A 20,643-nucleotide genomic window follows, 5' to 3' on the forward strand; every position below is an offset into this window, starting at 1 on the left:
AGATACTAGTCAGTCAGTGCACTGCACTGCCTCCTGTCATTAAATTCTTGAAGCTTCGTGGTGAACCTAGGTTTTCAGACTCCCACAAGAGGGCAACATCTCTCAGTAACAATATAAATTCTTGTAACCTCTATATAACAATGTTTGGTTAGAGAAAAATAAACCATTCTATATTCTATTCTATTCTAATATCATTAATAGTGCATTACGTGTATTGTTAATAATTTTCTCATATTTTGAGAAACGTTTATATTTTCAGTTTTTTTTAAATGATATTGTACATATATTTTATAGTCTCCCTCCATATACAGTGGAAATGGTTGGAGTGCAAATAAATTCCTAATTCATAATTTATCAGTTGAACTAGACAACCATAAGCACTGTCTCGCTGAATAAATTTAGGATCGGTTGCCACAAATCAAATGCCAGCAAACTTAGCTATGAAAACATTGAGAGAAATGAACGTCATCGTACATATCATTGGAATCTTGATAAATCTAGTGATGAATTACATTTTCTTTTTGAATGTTCCAAATTAAACAATGTTCGAAGAGCTCGCCTAACAACCGGTAAACACCGTTAAAACACCTAACACTGTTAATACTTAATGCTGTAATAATAATATCCTTATCAAACTTGCTAGATTTATAAATGTTGACCTCAAATTACTAAAGTAAATCAAATGAATTGTGTTTCTTTTTAAGTTTTGTAGAAAACAAATTAAATTCTATTGTATAAGTTCTTGTAACCTCTATGAACCAATGTTCTGGTCACAGAGAAATTAACTATTCTATTCTAGTTTAAACATTTTTGGTTACCTTGATATTTCTTCAGCACTCTTATACAAATCTAATAACTCAGCAACTTCTTCTCTTATAGAAGTTAGAACTGAAATCATGATAAAATCAAGCGTGCGAAATAAACTCTGCGTCATTTTGTTTTGAACAGGTTCTATCAGGTTATGATTCGTTCAGAGCACCTCTATTGAGCCCCTAGCAAACTAGACAATTTTGATTCGTTAACCATCAGAGTTTCAATTGTCAGCGATTTTTGCCATCAGGTCAACCACCACAGCATACTCAATGATTTTTGTGGCCAAATCTCAGGCCACAGTGTGGCGCTACTAGTATTTCACATCAGGGAGCTGCCATTTTGTGAATCGCACATGATTTTTATCCCGTCGATGATTTTCTGTTTGTCATGTGTTACGAAATGACTTATCACTAGGAGCCGCACACCAGGCGACGTAATTCGCTGGCAAATATCTATCATGCTAGATACTGACCGATCAAATCGCAGGTGACTATTTGCTGACCGACAAAAGTTGCCAGTGACCGTTCACTATCTTTGTAAATTTGTCACCAACAAATCATTCAGATATCACCTAGTGTGTTTGTTGGAAGCTTTAGATGGGCTCATACCCTCATTTTGAAGTTTATGGAAACCAACGATTGGACAATTTCAAACTATCTACATTCACATGACCAAGTAGCTTTCAACTTTCTTTTAAAGAGTTAGTTTGCATTGATTATTTGTCTCGATGAGATTGTATTGGTAATATGACTGAAACCGGTGATTATATGGATAGAGTTTCTTTCCGAATTTCCATCAATACACATCTTATTCCGACTTTAATATATTTTCAATCTGCAATGCAAACATATCATAGTTGCGTAAAGAATTAAAAATCGACAAATGACTCTTTAAAGTCCCGACAAATAATAGCCATTCCCACACTTTAAAAGCATAAACAAACATCAAGAATGAAATTTCTGACCTATTAATTTTCCAAGTTCATTTTATCAAAATCTTTGTTCAAAAAGTTAAACGCACTTGACTTTTGAGTTAATGATATCATTCTCGTTCATTCTAGTCTCAAGAGAGAAAGAGCAGAAACACCTGAAATTGCTCCTAAGAAATTTTATCAGTAGTAAATATGCGAGCGTATTCAGCCGCTGATTATTATTTTTAATGACAACATTCAAGTATGTTTTCTAACCCCCTTTCATCTAGCACGGCTCAAACGCATTAAATACTTTCATACGTAATTAAAAATCAACCATTGTGGCCTTTAATCTGGAGGAAAAAAATTAAAGACTAGGGTTAGTCATTTGCTTTGCGCTTAGCAAAATTCTGCTTATCTTTACAAATAAGCTAACCAGTCTGCAATGTCTTGCGTACTAATAATTAAATCTTAAGCCACGAATTAACAGATTATTTCAACTGAAACATTATATGCAAATGCCCTACCGATAGCGGCAATCTATGATTATCTATTTGACTGTTCGAAGACTACTCTTCACCAATACCTAATCCGTTCTGACAGTATGATTAAGTGCTCTTAAAGGGGTTGTAAATCACGAGCAATCGGGCGTCGGTGTGTTTACTAGTTTGTATTCTTATTCTCAGATGGCGCCACAGTTTACGAAGACAATCGTTTACATGTTATTGAGACATTTTCACGCACAGATCTCGTGTTTTAGATTTCGAGATACCCACGAATGATGACAAATTCATTCTTTAATGAATACAGCCCTCAGATACTGGAGAGTCTGGTGTCATAGAGAATAATAACAACCTTTACAAACAAATTAGCCTAGTAAACAAAATACTATGAAAATCAGACCTCTTTGGTTATCGAGGCAACTGTTGTTATATGAGGGACCATCACATAATTTACATGGCCAATGAATATAATTTATTGTTTCTCATTATATCCATTAGTATGAAACATGAATACGAATTCTGAAACATCATCAACAAATAAGCGAATCTTCAATAATGTTAAATATCAATGATTTGACGTGATGGCAATAGACGAGGTAAATTGTACCCAAACATGTGTTGCACCGTTTCATATGGTTCATAAACAATTTTGATATACTACAGATGCTGTAGCACTAAAAATACAAAATTCTGAAATTATCCTAATGTTTCTAATGTGTCAAATAAGTCTTATTCGAAGGCTATTTCATATTTTCTGGAAACCCGAGCCGCTATCTTTTTTTTTGCACGGACAAGTTCAATTGTGAAGGTAATTTAGCTTTACTAAAGATCAGCGTGTCGTGCTATTATAACATGCACATGGGGATATTATTCGCTATAGATTGTTCAATTCTGTTGATGACACACTAGTCTCTTGTCGTTCTATGAATAATTCAATAGACTGCGTTTCGACCGCAAAAGGGGATCATTCGCAAACACATTCGGCAACTTTTTTTTACTTCGCGATGGAAAAAGTGCAATATTCAGATTTTCGCTGCAAATACAATAGACGAAAACCTCTTCGAATGAAAGCTCAATTATACAACAGGGTTCCCACAGGTTGGCCAACATCATTTTTCAAACCTTTTCCATACATTTTCCATACCAAGATTATAAATTTTCCATGCCACTAGGTTATACATCGCCAACCTGATGATTTTCACCAGGGAATTTTACCGGTGGGGGGGAGGGAGGTGTGATCCCCTCCCTGGTGTAAACAAGCCAGCATCATTATAATTTAGTCTAGATATGAAAGCATGTCCTGTCCTTCAATACAAAAGTAAATAAGTGGCATTAATGAATACCATTCACAAAGTGTTTTCATAAAGATTGTTCTCAAATGTGTAGTGACTAAAGACAACCTGTTATCTGGAAAATGACAACTCCCTTTTGTTATCAAAATTCTTAGTGGAGAGGATTGGCTTAAGCCTATAATTCAAAATTGAAGGACATTTTTATTTTGAGGTCATTTTCTGATTTTCCATACTTTTTCCACAGCCACAGAGAAAAACCAAAATTTCCATAGATTTTCCAGGGCCTGGAAAAGTGTTTGCGTGTTGAAAAAGTGTTAAGTGTTTGCTGAGGATTTTTCTTATCATAAACTTCCTTCTCTTACCCCTTTTTCCATGTGGGCGACTCTGAAATCGTAACTTCATTAGAGCATCATACTCCCATCTACGAGCTCAAAGGAACGCTATAGCGCAATGCAAAATTCTGCAATCATCCTCAAGTGACTGATTTCAAATAATATCATATTTTCTGTATACCTAAGCCACTATCTTTTTTATTTTCATGGACGAGTTCAATTGTGACAAGCTCAATTTTACAAATGTTTGCAGAACATTTTTCTACTTAGAGACTTCCTCCTATTACTCTTTTTTCCTCCTATTACTCTTTTTTCTCAAGAGAATTCTGAACTCATTACTTGATTAGAGCATCATACTCCGATCTACGGCGCTCAAGGATGGTAAAGTTTAACATGTCAGTTCGAATGTGTAAACATTCTATATCGTACATCAGGAAGTATCAATTTTCAGTTTCCTGTTTTCAGTGAAATAATGCACTTTATTTTCAATACTTGCACTAGCAGTCAATTCATGGATCCATTATGCGAGGTTGAAATTTCATGATATTAGTAGCAATACAAGATGCCCATTCTTTGTACTGCAAACTGGCGTTATCAAGAAAATGGTAAAAATTTCCTTCGCTGAACAGTTAAGCCTAGCGCACATCGACACTGCGATTGGAGACAACTAGTTGCAAGGCAGTTTTCGGCGCATGAGAGGAACTGGCTGGATACGATCAGTTGCTTGAATGTGTTGATGTGAGCGAGCTTATGATTGGTAAGCGTCGATCTATCTCCAGTTCCAGCCAGTTGCCCATGTTCTACTTTTGAGCAACTGGTTGTACTCAATCGCAGTCATATCCGTCGATGTGCGCGCTCTGGATCTCGACGATCGACACGTGCCATGCAGTTGCTGCAACTGACCGGTTGTAACTAGATTTCGATGTGCGCGGGGTAATCGGGGTAATCGTTCGGTAGCAACTAGTTGTCTCCAATGGCAGTGTCGATGTGCGCTAGGCTTTATGATTTGAAAACTGGAAATAAAGTTTCCATGGCGGAAATTCTCGACTGATGTCAAAACCAAGTCCACCCACAGCGAAATAAGATAGCTCTGAACGCTGTAATTTAGATATTCGAGAAGGCCATTATATAGGATACAAGCAACTGAGGATAGAATTCTATATTCTACGAGTGATTTTAACTTGAATTCTAATTTCAATTTCCCTAAGAGCTTCATTCGTAAAAAAAACTAATTCGAAGCTCTTTTTCATCCACACCGAAGCCGCACAACTACTTAACTTAATAAGATTTGGTTAAACCAAACCTTACAAAACCTGAACTTTACGAAGGAGTTAGCTACTCTGGGGAAAAACTGTTGGCATAGCCACTGCTATAGATTCCGTCTTGGTTTAAACGTGGTTAAACCCAATTAGTGTCTTGTCAGATCATGAAATACAGGCGGAATTGATATAATTAATCACACTGATGATAGCGGGACATCTTATGGATTATCCAGGCGAACTAGGATGACAAACAATGCTGTAATGGGTGGAAGCCAGGATGCAGTAACAGAACAACCCAATGAACTCAGCTACAAAGTATATTCAGCATTCTGCATACTGACTATGGAGTTTACATCACATAAGGAGGTAGAGGATTATAGCTGGAGGGTAGGGCAGAACTACATTATCATCTCTTTGTTAAAAAGATCAGTACTCGTAAGAACATTGACGCAGACATCATCTAAAAATGAACATTCATGAAATAAAACTGTCACAGATTTATGCGACATAGTTTGCAGATCTAATGGAAATTCTCAAGGATAACTATTCCAGATATATCTACAATCAGTGTTAAACTTAGATTAGGTATTGCATAATTTTCTTATGATCCGAGATGGATATAAGAATGAGAATACAACCTTACACAATGCCTACCTGCGTGTACATTACGGACTGGGCTATAAAATCCCTGTTGGACCCTCAAATAAATCGTTTTCAGTAAATTACTTGAAGAGAATGATTTTGCCGGACAAGCACGAGTGGAAAATACTTCGACGGTCTATAAATAACAACATAAAACGAAAATCCCCATGACATAATAGATCCCCTCTTCAATCTTATAATCTAAAAAATTCTTAATATATACTTAACAGAAGTTGTCACTCGAGACTGTCGAGCGCTTGTAAAAAAAAGTCATGACTGAGTGTAAATTGATAGCACTCAATTTAATGCGGTGGAATTTCCTTGGGAATCAAATAATCAATGTGTGTTGAAGTAAAACACTAATCTCTTGATTTTCATCTGTAGTTTACACGTGCCGTATGCTAGCAATACTATCCGCATATAATCAAAGAGGTTTATGCCGACTGCGTATAAAAATGTCTCCGCTTAGGGTGAAAACTGAAGCCATGAATTTGTGTCGCGCTATATACCAGTATCAGCGAGAGTGTGGTTAGTGACATTATGTCCTGCATCATCGGGACTAGAATAATTTTTGCAGAACAGTCCACGAGGTCGACGAACAATAAATCGCCGATGTCCATTATTGAAACGCTGCTATCAAACTTTCGACTTTGACGAAACAGAACTGATTGACGGAAAACTGCATTTACAATTTCAGATGATGGAAGTAAACACTAGAAACAACAGATAATTTTACATCCAGCAGTAGTGAAAACATATATAACTAGTAACATAAACAAACAATTACAAACACATACAAAAAAATCAATAGATAAATAGTGTTTCTCAATGAAATGCAGTTTCACTACGAGTAATCATCACATTGCAGGTTCGATAATGACAATAACCCAATAATGTAGTATTCACATATTTAGCCGATTCATATCAAAACGTATTAACATAAATATAAACAAGAAAGTTAATTTTAATAAATTATTTCACCCCTTCGAATTTTTGGGATAAGCTAATGTGGAATTGCAAATTTGAAATTGAAGTTTTCAGAAATTTGGGGAATTATGAGATTCGGGGATTGGGTAGGTGATACGAGGTCTTAGTCGAATTGATAACTTGCGACCGACTTCATTCACTTTTGTCTCTAAGTTGGTCTGCAACTGCATTGCCTCCATGGTTGAGGAGAGCTCGTCTGTCTGCTTCATCTGGGACTTTGGATGATGAGCATATCGTGTGGCCTAGCCGGCCCGGTCCCGGTTTGGCTGTCACTCGATATTTCATTTAAAATAAACTTGTTTATGCTATTTTGTATGAATTGTGTATTGAATTTGGGAATTTAAAGGATCAATAAAGAATTGAAATGTCACCTAATATGCATGCCATCAGAGGATGCGGAGCCGTATATGACAGCTATGCTATCATAAATTGCTAATCTCATGAAACCTGCATACCCCTAATATCGAACATATTTTCTAAAACATTTGAATAATGAAATTATATGTTTACACATTTTTATATTGACCGCCGATGAAATTCACGCCGGCCCTACACAGATCGTAGATAGCTTCGTCATTCCACCAGCATCCCCATGTCAGGGTCTTGCTTTTATATCAGACTTCCATATGTATATACATCCGCCATTTTGACCGAATAATCCGATTTACTTATCATTTCGATTTATGCCTGCTTCTGATATCATCATACATCCTTTACTATTTCAACACGTCTTCTAATGATATTCAATGCAATATAACATTTCGATGTTCAAATATGGCTCATTATATAATCACAGGAAGCCATTCTACATCTGTGTCAATAATATTCTGCCCAATAGCTTGTATGTGTACACATAGACCTGTGACGTTTTGCACATCGATTTATGGTTGTCGTTTGTAATATGACGCTGAATGGTTAACGTTGTTTAGGTTTCATAATGGTAACGTTTTATAAGGCGCCAAAAAAAAAAACTAAATATTAAGTGCAGCAAAAACAACTAGAGTGGCACAGAACACAGGGAGAATCGATGTAAGCTAACAATATGATCGGGATAATTCATCGGTCATGTAGCCGCTGTAATAACCGCTTCGGGGTCAGGGAAAAACTACGTAGTCAACGGACGAGGCTATTCGAGACTCTCGAGAGGAAAAAAAATGAAAATTTGATGACGATTCGCTAATAAGACATGTACGCCGACTTTATTGATTTGTTTTGCTGGCGGTCTCCTAAATACAGCTGTACGTTCTCCATTGGTAGAAACGAACGAACGACAAGTCTGACAATGAGGACTACTTGGACATAGCACTTGACACTGCAACATGATTGCTATATAAATTCTACCTAGTTTGACAAACCAGGTGTTTTAGCATATTTACACCAGTGATCCCTACAGTCAGAGTCTCATTTCTAGTGTTTTACGCTTTCCACATGTACCTCGAATGTTTGACTCCTAACAAAGTATGGCTACCTAAAAGCATGCTTCAAAGATTATAAATCATCGTAGCTCACTACGGAGATATTGTATTTACGAGAAAAAAAAAATACACATACCATTTCGACAAAGAAAAAATCGTTCCAACACAAGAACGATGCTTACCTTATTATTTTTCTTACGAGACAATGAGCTAGGCGATAAGATCGTACCAGTAGTAGCGGCGGCGGATGTAATAACAGACGGCGCAGGTGCCGACGATGACCGGGCAGATACTGCGACCGACGTTATCGCCGTCGTACAGGTCGTCGTAACGACGGTCGACGCCACGGCGATAACCGTCGACATTGTTGTCACGGTGGCGCTAACACTAGCAGCAGAAGGCAACAATCCACAAGTTGACGATGACGACGGTGGTGGTGGTAGTGGCGGCGCGGGCGTCGAGTGCGGTTTCACAAACGTCTGCGGCGTCGTCGAATTGTTCGCGTTCACTTCGCGTTTAAACTCTTTTAACTCCCCATTCGAACTTATATTCTTAATATCACTTGCAGCATTCGGTTTCGCTTTGTTAACGTTATTATTCTTCACGTTATTTACAACGACGCTATTTTTACTGCTATTCTTATTACTGCCGACTATTCGCAGCGGCGGCGGCACAGAGCTATTCGGCGATATACTGGATATACTACCCAGATTTTGATTATTCCCTAAGTTTGTATTATCCATTGATTGTGATTGATGGTAGTGATGTTGTTGCTGGGTCTTTTTGCTCGGAAAATCCAGTGGAATCGCTGCCTGAGTTGTTGTCACAATAACGGGTGTCACAGCAGCAGTATTCGTGTCATTACATGTCACTATAGGAGGCGTCGCAGTACTGGACTCAGTACTGGACACTACGCAGCTATTATCGAGAGTCGTCGATACAGTACTCCTCTTCTGATCCAATACTGAGTTGGTGGTTGCGGTAACTGATGCAGTAATTGTGCGGCTTCGGTTGTTGGTTGAGTTCTTCATCTGACTCGCGGAGAAATCCTACACGAAAACAGAGAAAAAATACATTTATGAAAACTTGTTATAGGCACGAAGTTCGGTATTAAAATGCGTAACTATCAATCTACGCTAAATCCAGCAAGTTCGAAGAGGAACAATATCCACAGCTGGAACTAAACAGAATCAATTATCCAGCAGCAAATATAAATTTAACTGAAATCGATAAGTTCATCAACACCAGAAGCAATCCATACAAAGCAGGTGAAGTGAATATGACGAATATTTTCACAGGGGGACAAAACTATCGAAGCTAAATGAACGTTGGAGAAAGCCTGCTTTGAACTCAGGTCATTAATATCAGCAAACCATTCCGAAGTCGTAGCAATAATGGTTGTGATTTTATGCAGCATCATTGTAGCAGAGAGATGCATGGTCCAAACAAATGTGTATAGCCTACATGAAGGATAGGATTACTCATCTACCAATCAATATTAAGCCTTTTATCCTCTGTGACAAAAGGCCTTAAAATTCATACTTTGTCAGCATTAGCACATTTGTAAACTTCCCGATTAACCCTGAAAACCATTCTTAACTTCTCTTATGGAATAACTTAATATTATTGCTCCTTTTCGTGAAGTGATTTAGAATCAACCTTTAGCCTATCAAAACTTCAAAATCAAAACGATCTTGTCAAAGTCATAAATTGAAAAATTATCAATACTTCTTTTATCAAATCATTCGATATATATGCCTAAGCCAATAGAAGCCAATAGATTAAGTGGTCATATCAGGTTGCTTAGTTCAAAACACAGCCCAGCTAAAATTACCAACAATACACTAAATGTTTCATGTTCATTATTACGAAATCAGCTTTTGTGTCAATATAACTTCATGGCATTCATTTACGAGTAAAATGTACTATGTAGGCACCTGCTACGTCAATTGAGATTGCATTTATATAAATATATCCATACACAAAGAGAAAAACTAGACAATTTATTCTCTTAGAAAGAAAACCATTCTTGAAGGTGTGGAGATTATAGTACAAAACACCTACACACATAACATTAGTGAAAAGTGACCTGTGGCCCGCTTTACAAAACGACTTGACATGTCATCTAAGTATCATCTATGTGTTGCCTAAATGCAAATTTTTTAAATTTTAAAATATGGATTGACCCTGTTAATCATTTGATTGGTAGATTTGATTTGATTTGTTTTGATTCGGTGTCCCTTACAAACCAACCACACACACCTACCGGGAGCAAAACAGGGGGGTTTGATTTTAAAATCGGAAATACAAGTACAGATATAGATGTAGGCCTATAATTGGCGATCAAATTTACGGAAATTTTTGTTTAAATTGAGGTACAAAATTGGAAATATCGGTTCCAGTTCATTCAAACGAAACACGAATCCCATGATAAATATTTTAGTGTCTCTGAAATGGTCCCGTATAGGCCTACTTTAAGTTGTAGGTATTAGTCAATGAATTAGATTTGTATAAGAAAAGTTGAATCTCAGACAATTATAAGCTATCATCACTAGCTTATGAAGATCTAGCCTCAACTATAAAAAAAAAAACCATAAGTATAGAAATCCTATAAATTTCATTCACAATTCCAATGACTATCAATTTAAATTTCACGAATTGAAATTCAGGCTTAACTTCATACTATTTATAGACATAGAAAAGTTGAAGACGATATTAATGAGTTTCAATTGATATGTGCATCACTTATTATAACGTCTTCAGATCTCAAAATATTAAGACTTTAGGGGCAGATTTGGCATATTGTCGTCTTGCGTGCATGCAATGACAGGCATTATAACCCTCACAATCCTTATCGGCTCTTCAGAGTTATTGTCAAATAACAGCCAATTTCCATGTGAATGATTCATGCTCTCAGGGCCTATATTAGAGCAGCTCGTGCAGCCATCATCCGAGCAGATAGGATATGAATTTTAGAGTTAAAACCTACTACATAACCAATTTCAAAATAGCCATTATGTAAACACTTTTAATTCATTGGCAAATGGCTTCTATAATTTCATCAGCATTATTTGTATATACAATCTACTCTTATTCGGTAGCTTTGGGACGATGAATATTTCACCGAGTTAACCAGACACACTGAATTGAAAATAAGTGTTTAGTCTGATACATTTTCATAAAATTCACTGACTTTTACAGTCAATAATAAGTCAATAAACAAGAAAATCTATCATCCATAGAGATACACACAAGAGGGAGACAATAGAATAGGGATACAAACCAAAAAGGCAAATATTTTGCATCATGAATAATATGCTATAAATTTTACTAAATTCTAGACAAGGATCTACTTGGCTGTGTTATTGAAACACTCAAATTAACTTCATTACATTTCATAGTTTTTATCAGATTCCTTCATATTAATGATTACTATCAATCTAGGGCTCTTTAAATACTCAACTTCTAGAGTAAAAACAAGCAGACATAACATAGAAAGTAACTCCACTTCAAATTGGTTTATGTGCTCACAGAATAACAAAGGTTTACAGAACCTGGCTGGAATCAAATGATGAATGCACATAAATGTAACACCTGGTTTATTATTACTCTGAACAACATGGTGTCAAGTTAGCAAATAATGAACCACTTTGTTGTAACATCAGCAAATATACCCGATTGAGAATTAGGGAAATATCATGACCATGACCATATCCTAAATTGAGGAATTGTCCAGACCTGGTGCATTTGAGTTAAGTCTAGAATCAGAATGTAATATCTTATCCATAACTTTCTTGACAATCTTTATTGTGGATTTCATCAAGATTAGCAATATAACAGCAATAAAAAATTCTTAAATAAAACATCAAATTCGTCGCTCCTTTTTCAATTTCTAAAAAAAAGTTTTTTTTTTGCAATTTAAACATCGTCTCCAAGAATATTTTATGAGGCAAAACGTTCAATAATCAATGAATTATGTGCCAAAAAATACAAGACTGGGCCTAAGCTTAAAATGGGAATATTACGCCAAATATTTGTGGGCTAATAATTACTAAATTTCTGGTAAATTAATGAAAAGATTTTCTTAAAACTTATAGAAAGCTATCAGAGTTATCAGTGATTGGTTATAAAGGCCTAATGATAATATTATTTTATAGGGGGCCTAATCATTTGAAATAGCACACTGAATTCCATTTTCCTGCAAAGCATTTTGTTACAAATGTATACATATTTCATACAATATAACACAACAAAGAACTAATGTATATCAAAGTATAAGGAGTCTTCATACAAAAGCAAAACATGTAATATGACTAATGAATCTGATCATAAGACTGTTGTGCATGGCAAATGACTCCTGCACGTAGACATTGCAGATTGCTGCAATTAAAAATTCATCAATTGCCTACACAGTTGTCGAAGACAAATTTCATTACATACTAGGCTAAACAGCAATACTTAATATATATTTCAAATAATGAATTCAATATGAAAATCAAATCATAAATGTTAGCTAATAAATTAACAATAATGCATCATTTACAGGGCAGATGTTGATTTTCCTGTGGATACGGTCCCTCAAATATAAATAGCTCACCTCGAGATCTTCCAAGCTTCTGAAACTGACTATGGCAAATCCATCAATTATATCTTCCTCCACAGATTCTGTGCTCTCAGTCGAGCTATCCCTTTTCACTTCAGCCTTTTTAGGCTTATCTTTGCAAGCCCTAGGAGGCGAATCCTCGCCCTCATCGTCGCTAGAAACCACATGATTTTGTTTTTCCTTGTGGGATTTATTACGATCTCTACGTCGTGGGCGAGGGTTTCGAGCTTTCCCTACACTTTCCATGACGATTCTGGCGAGATCTGCCACTGGATCGCTTAGAAAATCACCTCATCTGGAACCTTAGACGTTAAACTATTACACAAAATACAAAAATCACGGTTATAATCCACACAGCGGCTGGAATCCGGCTAATAATTTAGATATCCTAAAAGCTGAATCCCTTTGATTGTTCGAATGGCGGAAAATACAATATGGCCGAACAGCCAGCTGAATACCGTTCTTCCGTTCTCTGATCTATAGTGCCCTCTATCATGATGGTGAGGACTCGCTTAATTCTTTAGAGTGGATTCGTCAGATAACGAGATTTTTCTAAAAGGATTTGAATATTGAAATGTAAACATATCACATGATAAAAGCATAAGTTTTGAGTGACGATTTAAAAGAATTTTTGATTAAAAAACATTTGAGGGGTCGCCTAAGGCGGATCAATTCTGAGATTCATAGATTATCATTTTACTATTATTTTAGATACCGGTCGATAATCATTCATGGATCTACTAATTAGACGATTAAACTGAATTTGCTTTTTTCTTGAAATTTCAAATCATTTTAGAGAAAAATATAATTGATATCCCAGAAAAAATCTAGGCGGCGCCTGTCAATAATTAAAGGTGTTGAAATAAATTTGTAGAACTTTGAATAAGTACATTTGGACAAAATCAGTCTGCCGGTTTGCTCGAATGAAAGTGTTCCTAAAAAATGTTCCTTGGTCGTTCAATAAACATGCAAATATATCGTTTGCTATGAACACATTTATCTATTATCTCTTTTATACAACATACATGTATCGGGTCCGGGCAACAATCTATAAATTTAAGAATTGGTCGAGTCCTAACAAGGAAGGTCGTTCGTAGTGCGAGCTGCTGAAGCACTTACTGCGGCAAGTAGATCTCATCGCGATCGCACCCGGTGAAGGTCATGTGTCATAGCTTGCCGCCATTTTGTAAATGAAAATACAATTTTTGCGTAAAAAAGACCATTTTCTCATTGAATTCTGAGCTGTGTTAGTTTATTTCACTCTGATCGGTAAGTGTACTTATGTAGTAATGCCATGTGTATGAACCCAGGGTTATATTGGTGAGAGAGAGTGTGTAAACTCGGAGTTAATTAGGCGTTAGTGGAGATCCGAAACGCGGAAGTGAGAATTTTGTCTGTGTGTGGTGGTGGATGGAGTCTGATGATGGTGTATTGCCATTTGTTCAAGTTCAAGTTAGCTACGTTGCAGGGCCAATATTTGGCACCTAGGGTAACGAAATGAAGGGTTGGTTAAAAGTGCAGATCCGCACCTCTTCACATAAACGGTTCAATCAATTACATGAAATATCATTGTTTCAGATTCAAAATGTCATCAGCAATTCAGTACATTGCCATTGGCTAATTTTAAGACATCTTCCCTAGAGAGAGTAGAAAGATTTTAGCCTGGATTCTGTCATTCAGCAGATTGCGTCAATCACGAGAGGTGCGGATCTGCACTTTTACCGTTACCGAAGGGTTGTTTTGTCATGTAGGCCTACTGTATGTAGTAGTCGAACAAAGCGCTCGCTTCATTTGCTCATATGACATAAAAAAATCAACAAACTTGAGGGTGACTCCATCAGGCCTTAAACATTCATTTGTAATCTCTTCATTCATAGTTTTATTTTTTAATTGACATGTGAATTGATCAGATATGAGGTACCTTAGGCTTTTTTGAGTTTTTTTGTTGAGTACGTCTAGTAGGTCCTAATAAATGTAACCCCCTTCACCTTATTTGGATTCACCCCCTTCACCTTAGTTGGATTATTATTATAAACCAAGTTTTTGGGCTTATTTATACGTACATGTATTTTTACATGGAAATGTTAGATAGGACTGAATTAGGACATTTTGATGGAAGAATTTAATAGGTCTACTACTGTAGGCCTAGTTAAACTCAGTTCCTGTGAAATGTGTTCAGTTGAACAAAGCTAGGTAGAGAGCTTATAAAAGGCTGTAAACTGTTAAAGTGGGATGAGTGGAGTATAACATGTTTTATCACCAGCGTAAAAGATCCTTCAATATAACAGAATAATCGATGAGAGATACATGTTAAATACACGTTAGGTATGGAATGTTAAACAATAACGCATGGTGAAAGTATATGTGTACAGTGGTGGCTATCTATATCAGTATATCATCTATCGAAACAGTTATCAGATACTAGAAATTAACTTCATTGTCCATTCCTTCCAAAAAATGGGAGCTGACTGAATCATGTATATACAGGGTAAAGAGGAGTAGCCCACATGGGATCTAGTTAATTACCGGTTTTTATCAGTCTGAAAGAAAAAAACCAGTTGACTTATGTTCACAGCGTTCATTTGTCACAATCTTGTTAGTCGGTATAGTTGAGTGTACAATGATTTGTCTGTGTCGGTTTTTGCAAAAGGAAATGATTCATGCTTGATTGCATGTACTGCGCTAGTTGTATGAACTCTTAAACTCAAAGAAAGGCTTCATATAAACTGAGGACACTTGTAATCCGCGGGGACTAATAGCAGTGTCAATTTGAATATTACAAATATTCTATTCAGAGTTATTATTTCATATGGCTGTGTCGATCTGTAAGTAAATCTAATCTTGGGCTATGACTTAAATGTTGGATGTTTATTTGTGTTTGATTATGAACTGTTAGATAACTCTGATCACTGCTAGTTCTATAACATAGCGTGGTATACATACATGGCAGAGATTATGATTAGTAGCGATGTTTTTAGGTCACTTATTTATGTAAAAAAAGAGGCCTATGTCATGAGTTTGTATAGTGAAAATTAACGAAGTAAATATCCACTTTGTTTGCTAGTTTCAGATGCATAGCTTTATCTACTGCGATTCACCATGAATCAGATGCTTCGGAAGTACGATAACGCTCAATCGTGTTCGATCCATTGTGATACGCTTTTTACCGGTACTTTTTCCATTGCAGGAATGGTGAGAACACTTCATCGCGTTAACTTTATGTTTGGTACAGTCGCAGCGAGTTCAAATTACCATAAGGCATCATGATTAACTTTTTCAAAAAGGACAAAGAAGAACGCGAACGCAAAAAGAAGGAGAAAAAGGATCGTAAGGAAAAAGAGAAACAAAACCCGTTGACACACGAAGAGCTTGAACGCCTCGACGAGGCCAAGAAAGGTCTTTTCGGTCGGCGGTGGTCATTCGGCGAGAAGGATAAACATAAACAGCGTAAAGGTAGTGACGGCATGATGCAGAGTGATAGTGAATCAAGTTTAGCTTCGTTGAGTAGTCGGGCTAGTAGTAGTAAAGATGTCGAAATTTCGACTCCTGTTTACGACACGCCACCTCCACCGGCGCATACAACATCGGTGGAAATACAACTCAACAATAATCAACCGAAAAAATCAGAAAGTCACAACAAACGCTTATCCTCGAAACCTAAAAAGGGAATTCTGAAAGGGAAGTCGAGCTACGGACCAGCGATACCGAATCAGGGGGTCGTAGGCAATGTCGACGATGTTGAGAATTTACAGATGATAACGCTAGTGAACGAAGTACTATCCGGTGACCGCGTCGATAGTAAAGACATGAAACTCGGACAGAAATTAAGTTCGAAAGAACGAGACGCCGTGATTCGTTTGGGTCAGGAAGCTAAATTCCTAATCGAGAAACCGGCTCATGAGATGGTGACGGGGAAAACGTTTAACTGCGAGTTGAAGTTGCCAGCAGTTGAGCAAGTGCGTACTTTGCGCGCTAGAGATATGGTTCTCAGTCGCCAGCCGGCTGGAGATTTCGGATTTAGCTTAAGAAGAGGAACGATGCTAGATCGTTGTGCGGCCAACGCACTAGAGCGCAAGCGTATGGTCGTGTTCGCCGAGCCAGGTAGCGGCCCAAAATGCGTGCAGACGGAACTGTTGCCGGGCGATAGATTGATCGAGATTAACGGTATTAACGTCGAAAACAATACACGTGAAGAAATCATCGAGTTGATTAAACGTTCAGGGGATGATGTTCGCTTGAAGGTTCAACCGATTCCCGAGTTGTGTGAGCTGAGTATGAGGTCGCTCGGTGTCGGTGGCGGTCATGTTCTACTCGACGATGAGAATGTGAAAACCGGCAGTCTTAGACGTAGTGGAAGTATCAAGTATAAGAAAAAAGAGGTTAGTAATTATTAGTTTTCCGTAAGTTAATGAATGCACGCGTTTCATTGTTACAGAGAAAATGAAATGAGAGATAAAGTTTTATTGCATTTATTCGGGCTTAAACTTGACATATTTGAAACACGAATTGACAGGTAACAAGTCTAGATTCCTCGTGAAGAAGAGGTTTCTGTTCGCTGTATCTTCTTAAGATATTCACTCGGGACATCATCAGCTTCTCGGAATGATCTTTTCAAATGTGACATGACTGGGTGTATGACTAACAATAAACGCGCTTTGTCCACGGCGTGTGGCTCCGTGTTCACCCGATTCAATGCACGAATTGTCAAAGCATTCTCGCGATTTCTATACATAATGGGTTCAGATTTTCATAAAGCCCGTTCGGCTTACGACGGTGACGTTGTTTCCGTACACCTTGGCCAGCCGAAATGCAATGCTTGGATGATGAAATATGCCGAGAAAATCAACACCGTGTTTTTGACATGGACTATGAAAGTGAGCCACGATGATGGTCGGGTGAGTTATACATTCTCGTAGACGATGTGTCATTGTCGGTGCTTGAAAATTGGATGCTGTGCGTCTGTGGCACTTCGGTTTTGGCGAGGTACTGTCATGCGGTGAATGGATTTATTCTGGGAATGATGGTGTACTGTTACTGTAAAAATATTAGATCGTTTGAAGTCCTTCTGCAGAAGTTGATTTTTAATTGGTTTAAACTGGTATGTGTGGGTAGCAAAATTGTCGGTAACAACCTTAGGAAATACTTGTATAAGTTTTTTCCTTCTTTCCAATTCACTTCGGACTGAGACCTAATTCAGGATGGTGTTCAATGATTCTCTGAATTTGTAGTGATAACGTTGGCGTTATCGTATAAAGGTTGATGATTTATTAGGCTTACATTTTATTTTTACAGGACTCACAAACATTTACTAGATTGTTGTACGTGCTTTATGCATAGGTATTTTAATAACCACCTCAAATATTTGATATGACATTCATTCGGTCATTATGCCGTGACCTGAACTGAAGGACCTTCAAGAAGTCTTGTCATTGCCCTATATACCCTATATGCATATGAATTGAGGTATTTGTCAATTGCTGAATTAAACCAAATATATGTGACATTTTTTTTAATAGATTTTATTTCAGTAAATTGTCACCAAAAGTATGCAACAGCCACACAATTATTCTACGGCTCTGAAATAATATTTGTGGTTTGTTAGGATTGACATACTTATAATGGGATTTTTTTTGGGGGTTTGTGAGAGTTATCAGTATTTTCCAGTTATTCCGAACTATATTTGTATTAAAATTAATACCGGTAATCGTAAATGTTATTCAAAATTGTCACTATGTTCAGAGCTCTGAACGTCGATAATAGAAATGGTTGCGCTTGCAATTAGCTTCACCATCTGTTTAGAAATGCTTTCCATGAATATGATACATTATATTTTTAACGAGCCCAAAGGCTAAACAATCATCAATGACATCGCATCGTCAGTGACGGTTATTATGGAGAAATTCAAATTTTTCCTGAGAAACACTTTGCCGCGTAGATTGTCGACTGGATCTCCGATTGAAAATTGTCCGCGAAAATTTTCACTGGATTCAATGGGGGATAATAATCTTACGTGGGATTTCAGCGATTTTAAACAGGAATTTCAAGTCAATAGTGAGGTAGGCCCTATCTATCTTGAGGGCAATGAGATTTTGGATGATTTTCAATCCTTGGTGTATGAACTTAAGTGAGGGTGACAGTGATTCTGGGGAACCAGGAAAACACAGGGAACTAATCTGGAAAACCGGGGAATGCTGTTTATTTTGCCCGTGCATTTTCTGTACGAAGTGTATATTATGGTTTCATACCTGTCATCAGAACTTAACGACTTTACTATCTTTATTTCATGTGGTAAATTTTGAAATTCCTTTAAAAATACATTGGCTGAAAGTCGTAATTTTTACTGCTGGCATCTGTCAAGAAATAACTCTCTGGTCTTTCATACTGCCATTCATCAGAACACAGGGGAAAGATAACTGCTTTCGCCCGGAAAACACCAGGGAATTTGGAAATGGATGGATTGTGGTCACTATGTTCAAACTGCATTTTATCGTGAAATGACTATTCCAATATTTCATGAATGTGTATTAGAATTCATCCACGAAGCTGTTCGTATCGGGATCAATTTTTATCATGTGTTTTACATTCTGTATTGGCATATGGCAACGATTAATCGTGTTGTTTTCTCCTCAAAGACATTGATTATACACGATGCTTATTTCGCTAAACTAACCACTTGCTCGCTACTTTTTTACCGTCGTCGGTCTAATCTTCCTCGATATTCAGCACTTGATGTCTGCTTAGGTTTTCTTCAGCGATCTTATAAAGGAAGGTTCATCGCTCGGTAGAAAAATGTCAAGTTCTTGCCATGTATGGATAGACGTAATATCGGATTACCATATGCAGTTATCAGTATTTCACTTCATTTTTTTTCAGGGAAAACAAATCAATTATTGGAATGTGTCATCTGCACGTTTGATATTTACGCCAGTGGCAAAATATGCAGTTGACTGCGACTTTAATGTTTTTCTCGATTTCTTCAATTTATTCATTTTCGACAATCTGTAAAAATGAAGTGATGCTTAAACCAATTGATGCTCGTTTCAGGCCAAGACGGATGATCAGTTAGCTCATGAAAAAGATTGGCTGGAAGTTGAACGTATTTGGTTGGCGCATAAAGATGGATATACCGCTGCTCATCTGCTCAAATCTGCTGATGAAGACGCTACCTTACCGGAGGGTAAAGCCAAAGTTAAACTGGCATCGAGTGGTGAAATTATTGAAGTTGATGAAGATGCAGTTGAAAAGGTACATCTAAAAATTGTTATGGTATTATTCCTCATTCCCTTCAGTCCACAAGAGTGTAATAATTAGTTGACAGGTGTTTGTTGTCGAAGCGACTAGTGTAATATTCGTGTCACAGCTGTCCCATTAATTTATTAGTAATTTCGCTGTGTGCATGAACAAAAAAGGTATTTTCATCCGAGTTCCGAGAAATTTTTCGACAAAATAACGAGTGATTTGCCTTTATACCCGGTTGATTGAAGCAGTTTTTTGTTTAGAGATACTGTAGAATTGCCTTCTATAATGAATGAAAAATTCATGACATGATATGATAATCTGTTTATCTAATAGTGCAGGCATATTATATTTCTATGTCAACTGACACTCACAATTTGAAGCTTGATGGGATTGTTTTTTATAAATTTTCAGTTGCAGATTAGTCTAGTTGACATACTCTCTTCCTGTATAGATAAATATCATATACATGCGTAATGCATTATGAAATAGTACTCCTTATATGTGGGTTGTAGTTCATTGTGTTAGCTTTTGAGTCCTCTCCAGCTAAACGATATAATGACACAGTCCCTGGGTCATTATTGAAAGATGGTGACACACTGGTGAATATGTCGGATCGATAATTGCAGGCTAGCACTAACAATAAGT

General features: G+C 37.0%; 2 protein-coding genes across 3 annotated transcripts in view; one reads left to right on the forward strand and one right to left on the reverse strand.

The window, feature by feature from the left end:
- LOC141899068 (uncharacterized) overlaps positions 1–13,005 on the reverse strand; it is a 67,502-nt gene extending 54,497 nt beyond the window's left edge. The window contains exons 1-2 of the mRNA XM_074785222.1: positions 12,754–13,005; positions 8,339–9,205 (exon numbers count right to left, since the gene is read on the reverse strand). Of these exons, the coding sequence (XP_074641323.1) occupies positions 8,339–9,205; positions 12,754–13,005 (1,119 nt within the window). The remainder of the gene's footprint in view (positions 1–8,338; positions 9,206–12,753) is intronic.
- A 933-nt stretch (positions 13,006–13,938) lies between these two features.
- The window catches only part of LOC141900094 (unconventional myosin-XVIIIa-like), a 45,599-nt gene continuing 38,894 nt past the window's right edge, over positions 13,939–20,643 (forward strand). Inside the window, exons 1-3 of one of the 2 annotated variants that reach the window (XM_074786827.1) lie at positions 13,939–14,028; positions 15,947–17,138; positions 19,804–20,004. In XM_074786827.1, coding sequence (XP_074642928.1) covers positions 16,023–17,138; positions 19,804–20,004 — 1,317 coding nt within the window. In that variant the 5' untranslated portion in view covers positions 13,939–14,028; positions 15,947–16,022. Of the gene's footprint in view, positions 14,029–15,501; positions 15,585–15,946; positions 17,139–19,803; positions 20,005–20,643 lie in introns of those variants that run through there. The other variant, XM_074786826.1, reaches the window with a different exon arrangement.

Source organism: Tubulanus polymorphus, chromosome 2, assembly GCF_964204645.1.
Source record: "Tubulanus polymorphus chromosome 2, tnTubPoly1.2, whole genome shotgun sequence".
NCBI classification, from domain to species: Eukaryota; Metazoa; Nemertea; class Palaeonemertea; order Tubulaniformes; family Tubulanidae; genus Tubulanus; species Tubulanus polymorphus.